Source organism: Suricata suricatta, chromosome 5 (assembly GCF_006229205.1).
Source record: "Suricata suricatta isolate VVHF042 chromosome 5, meerkat_22Aug2017_6uvM2_HiC, whole genome shotgun sequence".
In the NCBI taxonomy this organism is placed as follows: Eukaryota; Metazoa; Chordata; class Mammalia; order Carnivora; family Herpestidae; genus Suricata; species Suricata suricatta.
Genome location: NC_043704.1, coordinates 48,487,770 through 48,512,371, shown reverse-complemented (window position 1 = coordinate 48,512,371; position 24,602 = coordinate 48,487,770). Strand labels below are relative to the sequence as shown.

General features: G+C 36.0%; 1 protein-coding gene across 1 annotated transcript in view; it reads left to right on the top strand.

Moving 5' to 3' along the window:
• ABI3BP (ABI family member 3 binding protein) overlaps window positions 1-24,602 on the top strand; it is a 193,955-nt gene that overhangs the window by 78,135 nt on the left and 91,218 nt on the right. The window contains exons 16-33 of the mRNA XM_029938697.1: window positions 251-325; window positions 1,189-1,260; window positions 2,061-2,135; window positions 6,910-6,951; window positions 7,796-7,834; window positions 8,455-8,535; window positions 8,965-9,012; window positions 10,104-10,166; window positions 10,284-10,358; window positions 11,065-11,112; window positions 13,424-13,513; window positions 15,896-15,976; window positions 17,096-17,155; window positions 17,997-18,080; window positions 19,312-19,371; window positions 21,935-21,994; window positions 22,801-22,884; window positions 24,188-24,247. Coding sequence (XP_029794557.1) covers window positions 251-325; window positions 1,189-1,260; window positions 2,061-2,135; window positions 6,910-6,951; window positions 7,796-7,834; window positions 8,455-8,535; window positions 8,965-9,012; window positions 10,104-10,166; window positions 10,284-10,358; window positions 11,065-11,112; window positions 13,424-13,513; window positions 15,896-15,976; window positions 17,096-17,155; window positions 17,997-18,080; window positions 19,312-19,371; window positions 21,935-21,994; window positions 22,801-22,884; window positions 24,188-24,247 — 1,197 coding nt within the window. The remainder of the gene's footprint in view (window positions 1-250; window positions 326-1,188; window positions 1,261-2,060; window positions 2,136-6,909; window positions 6,952-7,795; window positions 7,835-8,454; window positions 8,536-8,964; window positions 9,013-10,103; window positions 10,167-10,283; window positions 10,359-11,064; window positions 11,113-13,423; window positions 13,514-15,895; window positions 15,977-17,095; window positions 17,156-17,996; window positions 18,081-19,311; window positions 19,372-21,934; window positions 21,995-22,800; window positions 22,885-24,187; window positions 24,248-24,602) is intronic.

Here is a 24,602-nt window from a genome sequence, read left to right as displayed (position 1 = left end):
TCTTCAAGAGTGCCCACTTTCTAGTACATTTAACTCAACAATATACCTTCAATTTTCTTAGAGACACTTAATTCATTTTGGCCCAATCAGCACATTTATTGAGCACCTTCTATATATAAAGCACAGTGCCTGGTGTTCCGGGGATACAAAGAAATAAAAAGCAGTTCTTGTACTCAGGGAGTTTACAGTTGTGACCTGATTGGCCCCTGTGCAATATTATTTATCAAAGCTGTATTAAATCTTCTTTCAGCTCCCCAGCAAACTACATCTATCCCTTCTACACCTAAACGACGCATCAGGCCCAAAAAACCAAGACCCAAACCTGGTAAATAACGGTCTCTTTAACTTCTCAGGATATGTAACTCCAATTAGAGAATGTCTACCTCTCTCACAAAAAGAGGTTATATGATTCTATAGGTCAAAATTTCTTCACAAAATTTGAAATTGACTGAAGATGAATAATTAATGCAAAATGACCAAGGGCAAACAATTTTTCAGGAAGACTTCATTGAAAATTATGTCAGTGATCTTCTTGCATGTGAATTTTGGCATAAACCCAGAAATAAGTCCTAATGTCTTGTTACTATTAGAGAGTAAGACATTTAGTGTAATTCATTTCCTTAATATGCATATATATTGAGGTGTTTATTAGGCTGACAGTTGGTGTTTTCAACTTGAGCCGGGGCAGTGGCTGAGAGGAGAGGCCATGACTCCGACTCTCCAACTGCTTAGCATAAAGAGATTCTACAGCAGAGAATGAGAGATCTACTTAATGAGACTATAATACTTGTGCAGAAGCTCAGAAAAAGAGATGAGCTTCAAATAAGCTTCAAAATAGGTGTAGGGTTGACAGAAGAGAAAGAGGAGAGCACATCACAACACAGAATTTGCATGGTAAAGGTCACGTATCAGGAGGTGATATTTTTCACTGTCAAATAATACACTCAGGATCATGCCCAACAAATCAGATTTTAATTATTCCATGGCAGTATAAATACAGTTTTTTAATAGCCTTTCCTATTATGACTGAACTTAAAAATTATTCCCCCAAACTTGTACTCACTGTCTTTGTAAACACTGACACTAAGTATGGCAGAATTTTGAAAGGGTCATTCAGTTCTTCTTTGGGAGGTATCTTTTTATTGTCTGTAGGATATCTTAACATTTTTGTTTCCTTTCCATCACCAGAAAGAACCACAAGTCGTGGAACAATTGCATCTAAAATTCCTAAAAGCCCTGAACCTACATGGACAACATTGGGTAATGATATGTCCTTAGATGTGTTCCCTAATCTCACCATGAAAATCCAGTGCCTTAGCTTTTGTGTCATATCTCAGTCACTGTTATAGTTGAATCATTTTGACAATGCTGATGATTTCGTAGAGTACAGCTCTGTGGCTTTCATGGTTTTGGATGATTGGCCCCATAGTTAATGTACCTGAAATCAGCATTCAGACATTATCCTGACCTTGGAAAGCTGGTAAACCTCTGCTGCCTCATCATCTTCCATCAATCATTGCATCTGAGACAGTCTTAAACACGCTTCTCCATTTTTTTTAGTAAGATCCTCCAGTTCAAATTCAGACTTAATTAGGAAGAACAATGTTCTTTTATGATGTTAGTAGAATTTCTTTGTACTCTAGATTGTAACATTATCTCTATCAGTGATCATTAATCTTAAACATGCCTTCTTTCTAGTGCTTAAAGACTTGAATGTGGCTGAGAAATGTAAAGTATGGGGGCAAAATGATTCCACTGATTTTTTTTTTAAGGATAATGGATTAAAATAATTTTCTTTGTGTAGTTATTGTTGCTATTTGTAGCAGTGTTATTTCTGTTAGTTCAAATAAGCTCCTGAAATGTTTTTTCCAAACCAGATGAAAATTTATCACTGTATTTCCATTCAGTGTTGTTCTGTAAAATATTCTTTCAGTGGAACACTTCCAAAACCTTCCAAGATGAGGAGTTCATTCCACTTAAAACATGGGTTTTTCTTTTGTGGCTTTAGACACTGAAATGCCTAAATATTAATTTGTTGATTATTTTCTTTACTTTTCCAGCTCCCAGTAAAACACAATTTATCTCTTTGAAACCTAAAATTCCTCTCATCCCAGAAGCAATAGACACCAAACCTGGTAATTACCCTGAACTATTTTTTCTTTTTTTCCCAAAAGTAGGGTTGGAAAATAATTGTATGGCACTCTTTGGAATAAGAACTTCTGGTTTGTATTTTTTAATATTTGATACAATTTTTCCATGAAACGTGCAAAAATGCAATGAAATGATCTCATTATAACCAGCCCCTCTGATATTATGGCAGCCTCCTCTGAGCTGTTGGGTGGATGACCAACCCAGAGAAAATACAGAAGTACAGTGATGTGAGTGATTGAGGACTCCCTTGTCTAAGATGAAATAGTTTCCAGTACCACAGTTGACTGGAATTCTGTTCAGTCTAAAAAGGGAGAAGTGTTTCCCTCTCCTAAAAACTTTGCCCTTGTTTTAGAGCTTCTCAGTTCTCCAGCTGCAAGATCAGAAAGGGTTGTGTTTTCCTAATGCTCCATGACTTCTTTCTGAATTAAAGCTTGTATCCGAACACTGACTTTTGTTTGCTCCTCAGGAGATAATAATGATGGTTTGCTGAAGAAAAGAAGGCTCTTTTGCAGGAACGGGTTATTCTGTGTTCATAATTAAAAACAGAGACAATTCTCTGCATATAGATTGCAGGACATATTGAATGACCAAATCTCCATTTTATTCTATCTCTCCAGAATCTATATAGCAGTTTAAATGTTGACTTATGAGTGTCCCTTTATATACAGGAATTTTGTCGCTACTCATCATTTTCATGCACATTTTAAACTTTTAGCTCATGGAAGAATTTCTCACTATCCTATTCAATGGATTTTTCATTAATGTATGTTTACAAAATATGGTTGAAACCAGAGATTTTCTCCTTAAGCAGGCATGATATTTTGTTTTTTGCAGTGAAATGGGTAAGCAAGAAAAATGTAACTGCTCAAAAAGGAATTTTCATGACTCCCTTCAAAGAGGCAGTGAGATTTCCAGGTGTCAGACTAAGGGAAATTAGGGATTAGGCAAGGGGATGTGTAGTTGACACTGTGACACTGGATGAGGTCTCCATGTTGGAGAAATGGACTCTTACTCAGAGGGGTTACTTGGAGAAAGAAGCACATAGCTAATGAAACTCAAGACCCCTAACCATTTATATTTTTTAATGTTTTATTTATTTATGTGGGAGAGCGGGGGGCAGGGTGGAGTAGTGGATCCCGAGTGAGCTCTGTGCTGACGGAAGCAAGCTCCATGTGGGGCTCAAACTCACAAATTGCCACATCATGACCTGAGCCAAGGTCAGATGCTCAACTGACAGAGCCACCCAGGTGCCCCCAAAGCCCTAACAGTTTAAATCAAAGAACTCCAACAGCTATATGACAGAGGGTATAATAATGTACATTTATTAAAAAATCATGCTTAAAGGGCTTTGGAATAAGGTAATAACTGTTTTTGCTGTATTTGAATAGAGAGCTATTACCAAGCAGATTGAGAAATATTATTGTACGTTTAGACCACCAAATTTAAATACGTATCTCTCCCATCTAAATATTCCTGTTATTACAAGATAAAAGTTTAAAGAAAGCAAGAAAGTCTCCAGATGATCTGAATGGTTTATATATGATTAGTTACATTATTTATTTCAGTTGTTTCTAAAGAAAGGTTTAGTAGAAATTTATCAATACAAATAATGGGCAAGGGTGTGTTCTTATCGTTCTAAGCTATTTGAACAAAGAAACTTCTTAATTTTACATTTCCATGTAAAATGTGGCCAGTTATTTGGAAGCTAATGAGTCTCTATTCCTCTGATTCATACCTTCTAGTCACCTAAGAATATCCACGCTTTTTTCCCTAGCATCAAGTATAACCACTTCAGAATCTGCACCTAAAATGCAAACTCAAACTGACTTCCGGTGCTCTAATGCAACAGAGAGTAACAACAGGATCCCTGCAAACCATTGCTTGGGTTTTAGCTTTTTAAAATGTATTTATTTTTATTTTAGGGCAGGCCGCCATTATAGCTCTGCAGAAGATTTCTGTTTCTAGCAAAGGTTCAGGAGAGCAAAAAAACCACCAAAAGCTTTTTTATTTGAGTGATTCATTGCCTTTCCCACCCCTCTCCTTACACTCTGCTATTTTTCCATTTCACTTTCCATGTGAATTGCTTTTCCTTTGGTTTTCCTTTGTGGTTAAACTAATGAGTAAAAACCCACTTGGGTTTGGCTTGTTTTATAAACATAATCCAGTGCTTTCTTGAAAATCCCACCATCTACTGTGTCCCAATGTGTCTGCCTCAACCAATAAGAATTGCTTTCTTCATAGTTAATCTTTAAGATTGTAATGGCTTTTGGCTATTCAAGCTTTTAATGGACTTGGAAAAAAAAAGAGACCTCCATTTATAGGTATTTTTTAATACTGTTCTCTGACATGGTAGATAGAATTGTAAATTTTTCTTATTGCTCGTTACAAATCCACAAGCCATTGTATTTTTCTCTTGTGCTGAGGTGACTGGTGTAGTTATTTGCATGCTGCTTAACATTTTTACACCTTTATCCATAATACTTTAAAACTGTAAAATAGAGAAAGTCTTATCAGAAGATCTATTTGCTTTATTTTTAATGTTTATTTTTGAGAGCGAGAGAGAGACCTAATGCAAGTGGGGATGGGCAGAGAGAGGGAGACAGTATTGAAGTGCAGGCTCCAGGCTCTGAGCTGTCTGCCGAGAGTCTCAGGTGGTGCTCGAACTCACAAACTGTGAGATTATGACCTGAGCCAGTGTTGGACGCTTAACCCACTGACCTATCCAAGTGCCTCAAGAAGATATATTTGCTTTTAATAAACCCTGACTTTAATATGTCTGTATGCAAGTGAATTGGAAGCTTAATTGATGGGACTCCATACCTATTGGATCTCAGTTTCAGTCAGGAACTAAAAAAATGCAGATTTTTCTTTATAAAATTCATAAGACCGCATTGTTCAATCTTTGTAAGTTCTAAAAGATGCTAAAGTAGCAAATCTTACTTACTTTTTCAAAGTTTTAGAAGACAACTTCGTAGAAATTAAAACATGAATTACAGCCTCAAAATTTCAAGAGCTTTTCTTCGCTATTTTCAGATATGGATTTGTTTTGATAGTAATTACATTTAATGTATTTACATTTACTATTTAGTGTTTTTCCTGTAGAATCTGAGACACCAGGCCCCCCCTACCCTCTCTCTCTTTTTCTCTTACACACACACACACACACACACACACACACACACACACACACAAATTTTTGTCATGTCATGTGTACTTCAGTCTCATACATCACTTTGGCTTTGCCATTTATCTGTTGTAATCTATTTCTGGACATGTTCTTGAGAAATCAAGAAAAATTTCTTCAGCCACAGTCATGCTAATGAATGATGCCACCTTTCAATAATACCTTGTGCTATTCATTGCTTTCAGAATAAATGAAAATTCTCTACCTGAGATATTGTTATATTTTCTTTTTTTATATACTAAAGAGGCTCTACTTATTTCCCCAAACCTTTTCACAGCTCCCAGTCCAGAAACATCATAGAGAACTCTTGGTAAATATAATATAAGAAATATAAGTAATAAAGTTATTTATGTCCTCTTAAGCTGGTTGGTGGGTGTCCTGTTAATTTTTTTCCATAAGAAAGAAGGCAAAGAGGGGTCCCTGGGTGTCTCAGTCAGTTAAGCATCCAACTTCGGTTCAGGAATCTTGGGATTCATGGGTTCAAGTCCCATGTTGGGCTGTGTGCTGAGAGCCTGGAGCCTGCTTTGGATTCTGTATTTCCCTCTCTTGCTATTCCACTCCTGCTCGCTTGCGTGTGCGCTCTCTCTTCTCTCAAAAATAAAGATTTTTTAAAAATAAGGGGAAAAAGGCAAAGAATCTTTTCTTCTGTTTGAAATTTTTTTTAAATTTTCTTCGTGAAAGAAAATAATTATTTTTGTTCTGTAGAATAAAATCTAGTGTATGATCTTTTTACAAGTCCAGATATCATATATCATAACCAAACTGTATTCAGCATGCGGTGTCATTTACTACTGCCATTTGAAACACATCGGAAGCGTTGTTATCTTTCAGAATACTTAAACAATATTGTTATTTAATTAGTTCAGTGTCTGATGAAATCTAAGATTACTTTTTGACTTCTTTGATTTGCTAAATAAAATAGACTAAAATAGACTAAATTTCATATGTAAACCAATTTCTTCACTAGCAATAGGTGCTGGCAAATATAAGAAACACAATATGAACACTTGTGGCCCTTTTTAGACCATACGTTCAATTCCTCTTTTTTTTTTTTTTTTTTAAAGAGTATCTGATCCAGCCAATCTGAAAATCATCCCAAATTAACAGATCTCAGGCCTTGTTAGATGGATAGGTCTTTTGCCTCTTCCCACTTCCTTGGATGAAACGGACTATCCTGCATGAGAACAAAATGGCAGGTGCCAGGACACTCTGAGCAACCTCAGGGAGGCTCCCGTGACCTCCCCTGAGAGTAGTATCTTCTCAGGCACTAGGAGCAATTCAGAGTATTGGGTGGTGGGGAAAATAGCTAAACCTCAACCACAGAAATCAGAATTCTCAGTTCTTTTATTGTGGTTCATGGGAAGGATGTGGAGTGATTGAGCTTTACTGTAATACACCACGGAACCAGATTGTTCACCATGAGAGAACACCTTTTACAGCAAATGACATTTAATTACTAATTATTTTTTAATTGTTTAAAATGTTTTTTAACTTATGTTTGAGAATTATTAATTACTAATTTAATTCAGTGGTTATATTCAGCGTGGTCTTTGATAATACCTGTTTTATTGCAGCCCCAGAACCTCAGACTCTACCACCATCACAGTCAACAATAGGTAATGAAGTTTCCTTTACTGAATGGGGGGAAAAAGACAACCTCTTTCTTTAGCACCGTTTATGCTGAACTTCATCCTTAGCTTGGGTTTTTTAAAAAGTCTTAACTGTCCTTTAGATCTTTATTTCAACCATTTTTGTCGGAAGATATACTCTTTGTGCTTAACTAAGCTGAGCCTCCCAAACAGCCATGAAAGCCACACTGTTTTGATTTGACCATTCTGTATTGTCCCTCCTTATAGTTGAGTAATATTTCCTGAGCTTGTTTTAACCTGGCTGTTTCCAGTGGAAGACCTTGGCTTCCCTTTATTTGAGGATAATTTTGTGCATTTACTTTTAGAGGTGTTTTTCTTACTTTCAAAATTCTAACATTTGCAGATTTTCATGAAAAGCATTATGATCTTTCCAGATCCACATATCCTGATGTGTCACTCGGCAATTCATTAAGAGAAATAGAAAAACCCACTCCAATATTTATAGCTTCTTTTTCTTCAAGAGAGCAAAAATTGTGTTCTACTGGTGCTGTCTTAGCCAACACCCATATTTTCCTTTATAACACAAACTGTTGGTTACTTTATTGCATTCATACCTTCCAAATGAGAATCGTGACTTTTTGTTTTTCCGTTTTTCTCTCCAAACTTAACAGACTATGTTTTTGTTCATTTTGTCTAAAAACACAGGAATCTATTAAATAAAAAAGGAATGTCTTATATAGATAAAAAATTCACCATTTATATATAATTGTTGAACTTTGTAATTAGAAGTTAGGATTTTTTATATGTAATCAGATTTTATCATTTTTCCTTTGATTTTGATTCCTTCCTGATGATTTTCATGTACTCTTAGGACCTGAAACTCTGGAAACCAAACCTTCAACAACATTAGGTAATACAGTTATTGAGCGAATGACCTTTGTCTCCTCTTTTCATGACTGCTGGTATTTTTGTTAATAAGCTTACAGTAATGGACTAATCCATGGATGCGTGTGTGTTCTTTGTTCTTACTTGCAGACAAAAAACTTAAATTCTATAGCATTATAAACTATATCTCATTTTTAAGAAGTGGCCTTGCCTGAAACAATTTTTGAAGCCAAAGACTTTTTATACATGCTGTTAACTTGTGAACTTTTAATGCTAAATGAAAAACTTCTCCTTTTGAATCTTAGGCCAAATAAATTTTAATTTGTATCCCTAGTGGTTCCTTAAAGGTACATTTTTTGTGTTCCTGTTAAACATACACCTTCACAATTTTTATGAGACTGTCTTCTCTAAGCTGTACAGACTTTTGAATTTTCCATCTCAAAATGGAATAGGGAAATCTTTAATTAAAAAAATATTATTCAAGACTTCATTTAACTGGGTCAGTGATTCAATAGAAAGTTGCAAAACAGAAGAATATCTACTCATAATGAACCAAAGGACTTAAGTGTGCTTCAAGAAACATGTAGTATTGTCAGTTTTTAGAGCTACTGCTCCTGTATTAACTAGCTAATTTTCTTTCTTCAGCTTCACGAAAGACCAAACGACCAGGTCGCCGCCCCCGTCCTAAAACCACACCTAGTCCAGATGTGCCCAAGTCCAAACCTGGTAAATGTGATGTTCAGGGTTCCAGTTAACATAGAAAATGGAACATGGTAGCTTCTGATACAGTAGCTACCTACTACCTAAGTAGCTGGACTTTAAGAACCGGTATAGTTGTTTTTCATATTTAAGCATCTACATTCTATACTTGCCATATATTTTTATTTTTTATTTGTAACTATTAGGTACACGCACAATCAGCTGGCCTACTAAATGGATTATTAAAGTAGGGCACCCTAAAAGTCTCACACAGGATGCATATTTATGGCACATGAGGTGGGGAAAGTAAGAGGAAGAGGGGTAAATGGGAAGAGTAAAAGGGAAAATCACATTCCCTTTGTTAGGGATGAAGAGTTTGGGAGTGGGGAGTGAGGTTTCCTTCCTCAAGATGCTGCTTCTTGATATAATTAGTGTTCTTGCTGTTTGGCCCCATAGTTCTGGAACCTGCTACGGTACAGCCGGAGCTCTTGGTGCCCACAGTCGGTAATTCTCCTCTCTTCCAGTTGCTTTCACGGAATGTCACTTTGGCTCTTCCTTCTCTCCACCCAGGCATGACTGCAGGGCCAGCACACCATCACAGTTTCATTCCATGCTTTTCTTCATGTTTCCTCTCTGGGTCTGAAGAGCCTGAAGCTAGGAGACTTCTTCTAGAAGAATCCTACCAGTGCGCTTCCTTAAGGAAGGTCTGTGGTCTTGGACACAACTTCCTGGTTCTCCACAAACTGTGTCTTTTCACATCCTTCTGTTGAGAAAACCTTGTACACCTTTGCAGACAGGGACTTCCATGCTCATCCTGGGCTTGGCAAATGGCAAGATTTCATTCTGGTGCCACAGTTGTCATTTCATTGCTTTACTCATTTCTACTTGTAAGATTTTCACCCTCTTAAAAAGCTGCATGAAATAATGGCTTCTTCAGCCTTCTGTTTCTTTGAAGAACTTTTGTGAGTATATTTTGATAACTGAAGCATAAACAGTACTCTTGGTCTAGGGTCCAATATAACCAATATAAAAATAGTGTGGTCTTTGTAACTTGAGAACATTGGAAGTCCCAAGCTTGTTTTATTGTTTTTGGTACTGATGCTTTTGACTATTGTTATTTCAATATAATTTCTCAGCATTCATAGTAACTATGCTTTACTTTGGAAAGTTCCAGAAGTCTGTAGCCATGTAACCTTCTGTATAATTTAAAGTGTATGGATTATTTTCCAGGTCTCCTACTAAGCAAGTTTCAAATTTCTACAATGCTATTTTTATGCTGGAAAAAAACCTTATAGTTAAGAAATAGAACTATAGAACTTGTGATCTCTGAAACTATATAGAAAAAAGTCTTACTATAGTTCTCATTACTTTAGTATGAGATGCTCAAAATGCACCTTTGAGCATTTCTGAAAGATTTTTCTTTTTGGAAAAATCAGTACAAATGGACATATTTCCCATCCTTCACATACCTCAGGAATTAATTTTGTTGTATATTCAGTGAATTTATATAGTATCTTTGCTCAAGCATATGTGTCTTTAATTATGATAGTTATAGCCATGATTATTATGCTAATTTTTAATACCTTTTTCTTTAGCATCAAAACCATCCAAAAGACCTAAAACCACACATAGACCAGATGCACCTCAAATCCAGCCTGGTAATCACTACTTTCACTGCCTTGATCTATAACTAGGAAAATGGTGTGTAAGTAACATTAATCTTGACCTTCACAGCTCTGCTATGGCACTAATTATAGCACCTTTTTTTTCTTCAGACTCAAAACCACCAAGGCAATTACTTCCTAGACCCCAAATCACAGCACAACCAGATATGCCACCAACTAAACCCGGTAAACATAATTTCCAGTGCTTTAGTTTAAGAAGCTTATTTTGAGGAATGTTGTTGAAAAGATTTTTACAGTTTGTCATATGTCAGCATAGAAACCCAGTATTATGATTTTGTTCATTATCTTCTCAAAGTAACCACACCAGTTGTTAAACAAACAATCAATGTGTAGGAAGGTAATTAATTTTACGTTTGATAGTCTGACAGATTCCATTTTCTTAACATTTTTAGGCTTTGTTTTATGAATTTGGGTATGTAGTGAATAGAAGCCTGGATCCAGATTTTTCTGGATCTGGAACAGAGTTGAAAGTGATTTTAGCATTCACCACTAGATAGACCAGGAAGGCTGACACTGTGTTCTTGTTTTAAAGGCACATAACAAGAATTGGCTTCTTCTAAAATATCTTAATGGCATTTTAAAAAGTTAACTATTAACTAAGTGATTTCATACCAAGTAAGAAGGTATTTATATAACAGTTCTAAAAATTCAACTGTTTTGCAATTGAGATTTTCTCCTACATTTCCAATTGGTATAAAATTCTCATTTAGTAAGAGAGTATCTCATAATAAATAAACTTATGAAGAAAGCAATTTATATCAGTTTAGAATAAACCAGGTTCTGTATCCTATGAATTAAGTATAAGGGAGCACCTAAAACTTTAGACTTCTTTACTTTTATTACTTATATCTGTTTATTTTCCATGATGCAGTCTTCCAGCCTGTTACATTTGAGACTGAAGCTCCCCCCACAACCATAGGTAATGATGTCTTCCTTCTTGGTCAGTGTTTCTCTGGGCCTTCCCCTCTCTGCTCTGTCAGTAGCTACATCCTCTTAGGTAAACAATAGTCATTCATCATCTTTTTCATTCACTCTCACAAATGGTTAATTGTTTTAACCAGGAACTTTCAACATCATAAGGCATTCTTACTTGTGCTGCTCAGTTTATAATCCCTGAATGTCTTTCTTCCTTTGATCACCTTCAGATTGCTTGTGGCCCTTGATGTTATCAAGGGTCACTGGGGCTCAGAGTATCCATCCTGCAATCCAGGAAATCACTGAGTTCTGCTTTTATGTGTGTATAATTTATAATTATGGGAGAGGAGCAGTTTAAAATGTAGTTGGGGCTTGAGGCAATGCATAATTGTCTCTTTCTCGCAAAAGTCCTTTCCTCTTTGATTCCATACTGTTCAAATACACCTGACCATTTCTGTTGACAAATTCATCTTGTGCTGACTTCCAAGAAATATAAGGATTCCCTTTTTGGTCTGAAGAAAATCTGTTTTGAATATTGCTTTCTCCTGTTTTCCTCGCCTTCTCCATCTCTTCTCTAGAGATACGTTTCCATTAATTCAGAAGAGGTTGTCAGATGTGGCTTAAAGCAACTTTGCCGTGATGTCTTAGCAAAGGGAATCTCCATATAGGTGCTTACAGCATTTTCATGATAACGTGTTTAATGTTAAATTTAGTCTTCTGGACTAAATAGAGATGGTAATTTAAATCCAAAGAGTAATAAATCACAATTAATTTCACATGTATGCAAAATTCAGTCATTTCAGAATATTACAGAATTATAGGAACTCTGTTTATAGAGACAAAAAGTTGAATTATTCTTCAGACTTTTTTTCTTAATCATTTCTATTGCTCGTTTGAATAATTATCTCCTAAATATACATTTGAAATAAGTGAATAAAAAAGGAGAAATGGCAAGAAGTAACTCATTCCTTACAAAGAAAAGGCACAAATTTATGTTTTGCATAACTGTCACACATGTCCCATAAACAGACTAATTGAGAATATTTTTAAAAATTCTCCTTACCATGACAATTCTTCAAAATAAATAACAGTTGTGGTGAAAGCCTTCCAAACACTAACAGAAGCTTTTTCAGTTTTTCAGAGTAATTTAAAATCCATAGTAGCCAACTGACATGTTTTGGAGCCAAGTTTTCAGTATAGTTGGAGTCAAATAACTAAATACAGGAAAAAGCTTTTCATTGACCTCATAGGGATGCAAAATACAAAAGGTATGCCTATTTTGTGAGTTAAATGAATACCAGATACAGCCAAATACTATTTTTACAGTGTTCAGAAATACTTTTGAAACATTACAGGGTAAAGAAGATTCATTTTCAAGACAATTTTCTTTCTTTTTCTATATTTTTTAAATCTCCATTGTTTAACTGTATTGCTTTTGGCTAGTTCCCGCCACAGACCTTGAACCTGTAACTCTGAGTACTGAGGCTCCCACAACCACATTGGGTAATGACTTTTTATGTCTTTAACCAAGTGCATTTTCTGCTCATCATCCAGTCTATTCCATTACTATATTGGTAAAGGGTTTTCTTTTCCTAAGATTTTCTCATCACCCTCTCTTATCGTGCAACTATATTCTTCATTTTGAATATTGAAGATTTTTAATATACATTACGTGGTCAGTCAGTTGGTTAAGCCTGTAGGCGGTTAGTACACAGCAGCTGTCTTCCATGCTATCCAGCTTGATTAGTGCTTTATAGAACCTGTAATTCTGTTCCATGTTCTGTGGTAAAGCTCAGTTTCAAATACAGCTAGGAGTGACTGCTCCATAAACATCAATTTTAATTCTGTGGATATCAACTAAAAGTTGTTTTAAGATAGGCATGGCATTTTTATTGTCCACCAATGATTTTAAAAAGTTAAATTTGTTTATTCTAATGTTTAATGGGGTGTGTGTCTAAGCCAAATAATTTCTAAGTATGATCTCACAAAAGCAGGTGAGCCTGGGTCCCTCTCTGATAAGGACATGCTGTGTTTCTGGCTTCCCTGGGGTCAGGATCCTTATTGAAAATCTCACACCAATGATGATAAGCTTTTCAGATTATTAGAATAGTGTTATATATTCCTTCTCAGAAGAGCTGTAGTGGACAACCTCCCTATATTTCCTTGCATATAGATGACAGAAGTTCAAAACCAAAGAGACAAATTTATTAAGATTTAGGAAATTTAGCAAAATTTTAGAAAATCTAGAGCTGTGTATAATCCTTTCTTGAGTTTCTGGAGTCATAAGACAACATTAACCAGTTCCCTTTCTCCAGCTCCAAAAACATCACAACGGACAAGAACACGTCGTCCACGTCCTAAACATAAAACCACACCGAGTCCAGCAGCGTCTCAGACTAAACTAGGTAAATATATGGTTCCTGGTACCTGTGGAACCCCCTTGGATGTCATACATTTGTGGCAGTTTAACTTGCCACCTAATGGCTTTGGTGACCTTTCAGTGTGAAGGCAGAAGTCACAAGAGCTCTAGTTAGTAATTATGACTTCTTCATGCTTCTTGGTATCTTCTTGGTGTTTTTGTATTTTATTTGCTTCCTCTGAAAAATTATATGTTTTTCTTTGATTCTGGTTTATCAGGAACTTACCTAGTTAAGTAACCAGCATCTTTAGTTCAATTTGTCACACATTTTATTAAGTGCTCCATTAGCAGTGTGAAAAATAGTTTAGAAGTTACACATGACTTCACTTGGTTGAGGAAGTTTTTTATATATAAACTGTTCATTAATAGATAAAAAGGAATATGGGCAGGAGCAATATATTTATTAGGTTTTACCAACTATTAGGCACATAGTTAATTCTTAGGGAAGTGAAAGATCCATGAGCTGGTATGTGCAATGTGGACCTCATAATTTATACAGTTTGCAGACCTGTTGCTGGGATAGGGAGGAATAACATAAACAGAGGCGGGAAGGTACAAGAAGTGTGATGACGCAGAAGGATAGGAATTAGAAGGACAACCTGAATGGGAGAAAAGAGGAAGATGATGTTCACTTAGCTGATGCTCAGAAATTTTGGTCAGTGATGCTACTTTTAGATGGGTCCATGAAGAGGATCTTAAATGCCTGATTACAGTGATGGGATTTAAGCCAGCTGGCTACTGCTTAATCTCCTGTTGTCAGTCCTTTTCTGTCGGTAGCAGAGAAATGCACTGACAAGTTTTGCAGACTAAATGACCCTCTGTCTCTTGTTCTTTTATATGTTTTTGTTTGGACAGAGATCTTGGTCTTCTTCCAAAGTAGACTGTAAACAAAAAGCATCCTCTGTTCTGGCTATTCGTTATAGTATCGGCTTAAATATATCAACCATTACATCTATAATGACCTAGGGCTCTTTTAACTCAATAAATTATACTTTTACACTCTTTTCTCATAATTTTTAATCATAGTATTTCCAGACAGATGCCTAAAGATTTTTCTGTGCAGGGTTCTTCTTGTTGTTGTGTTTTCGGATAATATAAAAACAAGCAAAACTTGGAGCTATGTGGAGATCCTGAAGATGTAGCCATTTTATACAAACAAATATCTTTGTACCTTCATCTCAGAACTTTACTTTTTAGCTATAGAACCAATGACACACTGATGAAGTTCATTTTCAAGAAAGTTCAATGACTTTCCTCAGGTGTTTAACATTCTTTTTAAATTACTTTTGATTGTTGCTTGCTAGAGACTCTGAACCCATTACTTCTGGGACATCTTTAGGTAATGATCCTTTATGTCCTTTAGCAAGTGCTTTCTCTTATTCTCTGTCAAACTCATCTGTGGTGCTATATAGACAATGATGTCATAATTTGTCATCATCCTGTTATAGTATTTATCTTATAAAAGGCTTTAAAAATATTTTTTATTAAAAATCTTATTTTTTAATTTATTTTGAGAGAGAGACAGAGTGCATGTAGAGTAGGTACAGGGAAAAAGTATCCCAAGAAGGCTCCTTACTGTCAGCTGCCAGATGCAGGGCTCAAATGCAAGAGCCGTGAGATAGTGAGCTGAGCTGAAACAAGGAGTTGGCCACTTAACCCAGTGGGCCACACAGGTGCCCCTAAAAGGCTTTCTTTCTAACAAATGTGTATGGACTTAATTCAGCACCACTCTCTGGCCCATATCCCAGCTTCCAATTGTATCATGTCAGTCAGAGTCTCTGTTTAAACAATATTGTTTGTTAGAACTAAGGTCCAAATATGATTATCTGTATATCCGTTATTTAGATCCCCAGTAAGTTATAGATTATACCATGAATTTTTTCAGGCATCCTGCCTTCTGTATTGCAAGTTATATCTAACTTTTTTTTTTTTTTACTTTGTGGATGCTTCAGCAAATTTTGTATGCTTATTCTAGTAAATGACCAGGTGGAAAATTTGCTCAAGCCTTGTCATTTTAAATTATGATCAGAAGTGAATCCTGTAGTGTGGTTTGAACGTCTCTCACCCCATCATATTTTAAGAGCAATTTGTAACCAGTTTTGGATTAGGGACACTTTAAAAGAAATGATAGTTCCTCATCTTCATTTCATAAACATAATTATATTGTAAGTTTTAATCTTTGGAGAACTCTCAATTATAAAAGGAAACCTATTAACATACTAAAGGAGAAAATATCAAACAAAGTAACAAAGTATTCTTCATTCAAAGAAACTCTGACAAATTTCAGAAAGCTTAGTATGTTATATCCTCTTAATCAGAGTTTAGGAAGCTGTCAACACTATATTAATTTTAAACTTTCTTCCTTCAGCTACAACAACAAAGAGACCTCGTCGTCCACGTCCCAAACCTAAAACCACACCCCATCCAGAAGTACCTCAGACCAAACTGGGTAAATACATGATTTCTGGTTTAAGGAATTCTAGCAGTCTACCCCAGTTGGGATCCTAAATTCTATGCACATAGTTGGTGCATGTCCTATATCTCTCTTAAGAGTAAAAGCTGCTGATTAGTGATCAGAACTCATGATACCTGAGTATCTCATGCTTCCTGTGCGGGAATGTTCTCCATCAATTATTGTTTTATTTACTTTTCATGCTATTTGATTCCATTTGTGTCTTAGAGATAAAGCCTGGTCAGTAAAGTATTGAGCCAACACAATCAATTCAACTACTTTTATTAATCTCCTCGTAACAGCCATAACCATATTAGCAGCTATGAGATACATCAGAAGTAGGAAGTATGTTTTATTTCCTAGTTGTAAACAAAAGCCATTCCTGCATAAACATGGAGAAAATAACATGAGGCAGCCAGGATTACATAAGTGTGTGTGTGCAGGGGTGAGTGGGTATGTGTCTATATGTATAACTTTCCAGATGGTAGAAATGCTATGTGATAGGAGTGTGGCTAATATCTGGAGCAGGAGAAGCCTCAGGATATTATAAAGAAAACAGTACGAAGTTTGGATGAGTGGGGAGTAAGGGAACAATGGCTGACTAGTGGAGGATACTGGAAGCTGGTTTCCCGGACAGAGAAGGACTTCTGGGTGCTCTCCTGTGGAGTGGGCCCATAGGATTAATTTAAAGAGGCTGGGGTGTCTACTTAATACTTTAGATTTGACCTACCGGACTTCAGTGATCCTTCTGCACAGGACCATGCTTTTTGTGCTCTTAAAACTGAGGATACCTAGTCTAATATAATAACACAGAGGTTCTTCCTCACCTACTCCATCAAATGCCACTCTTTTCACTAAAGACTTAGTCTCTTGGCTAGTATAGGACCAGCTTCTTTTTGGCTATCTCTTGTATGTGTGGTAAACAGACCCTCAGATGACCCTCTACTCTTCACCTCTCCATTCTTCTGCTTCTTGGTATTAACGATGTGTGTGATATACCTTTCCCTGCCCTTTGTCCCTTAGAAGGCTTAGAGGCATTTTACTGGTAAGATGAATTTGCTGACATTTCATGCATTCACAGAAATCTCTTTGGTTTCTTTTATTGATTTTTATCAGTTCCTACCACAGTTTTTGAACCAGTTTTTCTTAAAACCGAGGCTCCAGGGACAACCCTAGGTAAGGACACATTATGTCTCTCAGTATCTACTTGTCCTGCTCATTTGAAACCCACTTCATCACCATCATAACCACAGCTGCTTCTGCTTCACAAGATTTCCATGTCGTCCTCTATTGTCTATTCAGTTATCATTCAGTTACTTCTTTGTCGTTTCCTTACTACTTAAGATCCTGAGGAGTATTAAAGCAACTCATCTGTTTTTAAAAGATCCAAGTATGAACTTAGTCTAGTATATGTGTCTGCAATGTAATGCATGTGAATGTACGGCATCTTACTCCATGTAACCTATTAATCACATTTTTTGTTTGTGAGTTTCAAACATAGGAGGGTTGGGGTGAGAGTGTCTATTGCTGATCTAACCTGAGTATTGTCACAGCTGTTACAATGTAGCATAATTGTGCAATCTAAATTCCTAAATTTTTATTATATGCATCATTTTGTGTTTTTGTTTTGTCATTTTAGGTAGTGCTGTGGTCTTCTTTCAGTAAGGGGTGAAATAGAAATGAGCTCAATGCTAATCAATTTAAATTATAAGTACCATCATTAGTTGAAATTCCCCCTACACCTTTCCCACAACACCATAACTCAGTAAAGTTTTGGAACTTTTTTTCATTTAGAGATCCTTGTGAGAATATCCTTGATACATAAATTCATGTTTCTGTGTGACTTGTGTTTTTCGGAGTAATGTAAATGATATAAAGAGGCAATTATCGAAATGGGGGCAAATACTTTAAGCTCAAAGGAAAAATTTTCTGTAACTCAAGATATTAGAAGAAATATAATCCTATCTACAGCTTCTGGAACTAAGAACACTGTTAACCTGAGGTTTTCTTCCTTTAGCTCCCAAAGTACCTCACCAAACTCATCCTCCACATTCCAAACCTAAAACCACAGGGAGCCCTGAAGCACTTGACACTGAACTAGGTAAATGTATACATCATTGTTAAGTCTATAGTGGGGTCCAGAGAAAGTTAAAGGGCAATTCAGGGTAGGCAATGAGAACATGGTTGGAGGGAGTTAGGTAGTAGCAAATTTCTTAGGCTTGTGAATCAGACTCTTTTCTCTGAATGTTTACTTGATTTCTCATTCAATTATACTTATTTTTGAAATATTAAGTGTGTAGTGGAATGAAGTAGGTACAGAACAAATGTACATTTGATTAGATGGGAAGTCAAGTCCAGGTCATAGTAAGGATCTAGGGCAGGAATTGGCATTTTCTATAAAAGGCTTGAGATAAATATTTGGGACTTTGTGAGCCATGTAGTTTCTGTTGAATATTTTTATTTTTTTTCCTTTTTAATTTTACAACCACTTAAAAAAGGGAAAAATCATTCTTAGCTTTACATGGTTTTATTTTATGAAAATAAACCACAGGAGAGATTTACCTTTGGGCCATCATTTGTCAATCATTGATTTAAAGAACCAATAATCAGAGTACGCTAGAATAGTTAGGAAGGACTGAGCATTGAAATCACTGTAGATTTGGATAACTGAGCACAAGGGGATGGAGAAGCACATAAAGGAAGGACGTGTGTGGAGGCCCAGTGAGGGAAGGGAACTCTAAGGCTTCTAAGGGAAGCTTCTCCAATTGAAGCTCTAAGGCTTCTAAGTGTTCAGAAAAAGCATTCTTCTGAGGCTGATGTAGCTAACTGGGCCCAAAGGAACAATTGAAAGGTATTTTGAATATTCGACTAAGGAGTTTGAATTTCATTTAATAATCATCAGTGTCTGTATATGGTCAGGCTTTCCCTGGGAATTGGACAGAGAACTACCCTGCTCTTCCTCAGAATGAATGCCTGTCCCTTTTCCTGCTCTCTTTAGTACTCTGTTAGGCAAGCTCGTGGTCTCTTTCCAAAGACAATATTTTAGCAAGATAGATGTGGTCTATTTTGATACATTACTTAGACTAGAATTATCAAAGAGTGAGACATTTCAGGGGCACTTCACAAGGATAATTATCTACCACAAAGACAGCCCCTACTAAGTAATCAATTGGTACCCAAGTGCAGAGATGCCGTCTCTCAGCTCAGACACTTAATAGTTATTGCTTTGTACTCTAGACACATTAGTACTTAAGTACAAATAATTTTGCAGTTCTGAGATTGTATAAATGTTTAACATTTCCTTTTTATTTTTTTAAATTATTTTTTGTCAGTTCCTGCTATAATCTTTGAACCAGTCACTCCCATGAAAGAGACTCCAGGGACCACATTTGGTAATGCAACTTTTTGACCTTCAGCAAGAGGTTTTTCTGCACATTGTCAAACTCATTCCACTTGTCATTCAACTACATTCTTTATCTTATTAGTTGAACATACATAAAACAAATTACCTCTTCTTCTTAAGAGAGTCATGCCTGAATCTAGTTTGGGGTATCTTTTTGCCCTGTAACTTCCTTAAAATTTTTTTCGTGACACCTTCTGTTTTTGTCTTAATCAGAGTTTTCTGTTAAGGCTAATATCATATGTTCGTGTGAGCACCTGATCCTGATCTATGCTAATCAGGCTATGATGGGGAAATTATTTTATACATCTTTTTTAGTACCTTTTATCTGTCTGTTTTATAGTTGTTAACTTTTGAGTAATATGCTTTTAGTGAATTGTCTCTCAGGTAATGCAATCAAGGATAATAAGTTTAAATAGTGAGCCCCATCCTTAATATGAATCTGACTACCCCTTACTTTCCACCATAGTTTAGAAAGAAATGATTCTTACCCTTTTAAATATAGTCAGGGGACTCTAGGAGAATGTGATGGGTCCTTGACTAGCTCAGGTGGTAGGCTGTGCAACTCTTGATCCTGGGGTCACAGGTTTGAGCCCCACATTGGGTGAAGAGATTACTTAAAAAACTAAAATATTTTTAAAATAGGATAAAAATACCAATATTGGCTCTCTGCATTAATAACTTCATTTTTATGTCACTTTTGACCCCCAAATATCTTCAATACAAAGGAGGATACAGGAGCGTAGTAGGGGCAAATTTTTCACACTAGAAACATATATTTTATAATTCAAGACAGATCTTTCAAGCTGTAGAACACAATTTTTTTTAAACCTCATGATTTGCGGAACCATATATTTTAACTAAAGGTTATCTTCTTCCATCTCCAAAAACATCCCAGTGGGAATGTCATTCATAAACCAAACTTAAAACCACTCCAACTTCAGATGGACTGGGACTGTATCAGATGAAATCTCAGTCTTCGGTTTCAGGAACCTGAGAGGCTATTTATTGCCTATTGAAAGTGTAAACCCACAAACTCTCTAATGCAGGAATCATGAAGAGTCCTTTCCCCTTCAGTGTTGGTGAGAAGTACATGTTTGGAAGATTCATAATTTTTCCTCTAGCTCAGGGCAGAAGGAAACACATTTTACTTAGTCTTTAGGCTAGATGAACATGAAAACTTTTCTTTCCTAAAAAGCCTAAAGAAGAAAAATCAGTAGGGTGTTTTCACAAATTCAAGGTTTTTCTTGGGTGCATCAACATTGTTAGAATCCTTCTATAAGTTCTTGAAGAAGTGAAGCATCATTTTGGGCCTCAGTAGATCAGGGAAGAAGTTTGGGTCTTGATGTCACATCAGAATTTGCACAAGTGGACAGGTGAGAGTGAACAAAGACAAAAAATAGAACATGTATAGAGGCTACCAGAGGGGTAGAGGTTCTGCTGCTTCAAAGCATCAGTCAAAACAATTTGTTGGTGATTCTGCATTTGGATAATACCACAGGAAGTTAAAGGAGGGCTTGAATGTTACACTCAGGAGTCCAAAGTTGTTCTCAAGAACATCAGAAATATCTTCTTTCCACACTGGATAAAATTTTCCCTGCACTGAGTGTAAATGGGTGCTTTACTGAATGCCACAGACTGGGTGTCCCTTACACAGTCATCTTGAGTGCCGTTCTCTAGACACAAGTCACAAAATCTTTCCAAGGATGAGTTCTCAGCAAGGTCACCATAGCTGTTTTTGATTATTTGTATAATGGATTCTTAGATATTTAGAAATATTTTTCTGCAGCCATAACTTGATAAAACTAGTTGTTTTCTTTATTTGATACCCACAAAGGTGCAAGTTAGTTTTTTACATGCTACTTCAAAATGGTTAGTAAATGCCTAAAAATGTTGTAGAGTCTACCATATTAGATTCAAAGAATCGACTAGCTAGTAGAACTGTTTCCGTCTTGTGCTAAACAGAAACTACAGGTAATAGCTATCTCAGGAGATGAAGTCCCTAACTACAGTTCAGCCAAATCTGGACAAAATAATTGGTTTTCCTTCATATTAGTTTACTAAGGCTGCCATAACAAAATAGACTGGATAGCTTGAACAATAGAAATCTATTTCTCACAGCTTTGGAGGCTGGGAATTTAAGATAAGGTATCAATAGTTTTAATATCTCCCGAAACTTTTCTTCTTGGCTTGTAGATGGTCTCATCTTGCCACGTCCTCACATGGCCTTTCCTCTGTCTGTGAGCATCCCTTGTGTGTCTCTCTATTCTCATATGGTCATAAGTCATATTTGATTAGGGACCTTCCCTTATACAACCCCATTTAACCTTCATTGTCTCTTCAAAGTTCCTATCTCCAAATATAGTCACATTTGGGAATTAAGGCTTCAACATAAGAATTTTGGAGAGACACAGTTCACTCCACATACCCTCCGTCTATAAATAAAAATAATAATTCTAGATGTAATGTTACACTGGTAAAATACATTTTGAAGTGAATGTTGTAGCTCTTTATACATTTTTTAAAAGCCTCTTTTGCTTATTTTATTACCTCAGTTCCTGTTACTCACCTTGAACCTGTTACTGTTAGAACTGAGACATCTGGGACAACATTAGGTAATGATTCTGTGCAATTTGCCAAATGCTTTTGTTGTTCATTGTACTTTCCATTCAGTCTCCATCTCCTGGAATTTCGTCCTTCATAAGACAGCCACCATCATCTTCTGTTGCCATTCAATCACTTCATCTGAAGAATACAGAAACCTCTTAAAAACAAATTTCCTATTGTTTTTATGAGAGTAGACATTAGCTTAATTCAAAGCATTGCTGCCATTTGGTACATTTGATATTGTGTTGTCTCATGCTTCGTTGAACAGTGTTCTGTGTTAAAGCTGTTTAAAACAAGTTGGGATCTTTTCTTATCTAGGCTGATCAGCAATAAACAGCTATTCTTAAACTCCTCTGCACATTTAAGTTAAAAAAAAAAACTATTTGCATGGTGTGTTTGTTTCCTTGTTGGTGCTTTAAATAATGACATGTTTTATTAATAACTTGATAAATAGGAAATGACCTAAATCTGCAATTTCAAATTATAAGCCTTTTCCTCAGTGTGACCCTAACCTCCTCTCCTTTTGCACCAGAGTTGAGCCCTCCTCATTTTTTCCCCAGTGAGGAAGTTCTGTGAGTGTTTAATTACAAATACTAATCATCATGCCTTGAATGAATTATTCAACTACATACCTGAGTTTGCCCCCAAAGTACCATCAGTGATAAAAGAAGACACATTGGCCAAAAAGCACTGAAAATATTAAATGACAGAAAATTGCCTAGAGCTTTTGAAAATCTAACAGCTTTAGTAAAATCCTCTCCTCAGTATCCAGAACCTAAAGACCTAGAGTAACACAAATCTTTTCTTTCTTCAGCTACTAAGACATCAAAAAGACCCCGTCGTCCACGTCCCAGACCTAAAACCACACCAAGCCCTCAAGTACCTCAGACCAAATCGGGTAAATGTGATTATTTGATTTAAGAGTGAGCCCTGTTAGCCTATCCCAGTGGGAATCCAAAGCAGTGCCAAGCTCTTAGCCTCTCTAAGCCTGAGGTCATGAGGCATGGTCAGGTGTCAGAGCATACGACTGGTTGAGATATATTTGGTGCCAGAATATCTTACTCTAAGTGAAAGTCTTCTTTAATATGCATTAGTATATTTTTACTGTCAACTTCATTCAAATTTAATGATAAAGTTTCTTTAGAAACTTTAGAAGCTTTAGAGCCAATATATGCAGTTCAAGTCAACAAAAGAATTATAAGTCTCTTGCGTATTTCTGGACCAATATTGATGTGATAATGGTGAGTGACAGGCCAGCTATGGGAGACTTGCTAAAATAATGGGGTTGGATATATGTTTGCATGATACATGAAACACTGACCTTGCAAAGGAAACTATCAAGGTGGACTAGACTTGGAACTTGGGCGCACTACAGGATTTGAATAAAGGGAGGGAAAAGTGAACCAAGGCAGAAGGACTAGCCATGTGGGGTGGTAGGGGATCAGCCACGAAGGCAAACCAGTGTGCCTTACACAGAATGTCTTCTGTGACCATACTTCCGCATGGCCAAAACAAGGTTATTGATAGAGAATTTTGAGGACCTAATTCAGGAGCTCGGATTTGATACAGGGACATCAACTGTCTTTGATTTCTACTTTACTTGGGTTTTGGCTGGACAGATAATCCACTGAGTAGTTTAGACTGAGTGACCATCTTTATTTTGCTTTTTTGTGTATTATGATTTGAATAGAGTTCTAAGACTCTTTCCATAGATGAATTCTTGGAAAGATCAGCATAGTCTGCTTCAATGATTAATTTTTATATCTATTTCAAACTTATAAACTGTTTATTGCATCTTTATTTACTTAAGCATAGCAAGTGCACATTTTCAGCTTCCATAGAAATATAGATTGATCAGATTTTTTTAAGAGACAATTTCTTTTCTAAGATTATGTTAGGTAAATGAATAAGAATATTTTGCAGTGCAGAGTTTTCCATATCAAAATCCATTATCTAAAATCTAGGATAATTTCATGTGGCTTCTTCAAGACAATCAAGATAAAGACTAAGCTGAAGACCATGACTGTAGTTTGGCCACATCTTCAAAGAACAATTATCTATTCTTTGTTTTAGTTAAGAGGTTTATTTTTTGTTTTTGTTTTTGAAAAAGGGTTGATACACAAGTAAATTTATTTGGATGTGAATGTTCTGACTTTTCACGTATTTTAAAATCTCTTTGGTTTACTGTATTTTTTGGTCAGTTCCTGCTAGAGTTCTTGAACCTGTCACTCTTAGACCTGAGACTCCAGGAACAACATTAGGTAATAACAGATATAATGGCTTTTCAACAAGATTTATTCTGTTTTGGTCAAACCCGGAGTTTCATTTACTTTATATGACTGTATGTCAGTCTTTTGGGTTATTTATTTACATTATTAAAATTATGAAAATTCTTAAATTATCTGTCTTTTTATAGAGACTCAGTCATACATGAACCTACTTTAGGGCATTTATTTGCAATGTAGCCTATTTGAAATTGTTTCAGGTTATTTTGTATTTTGTTTAAACTGCTTGTGGTTAAAAAAAAAAAAACCCCTGTTTTTCAAACATAATATAGGTTTCCACCTCTTACTTAGGCAGATAAAGTTATTAACAGCTATCATGGGGCTGGCAGAA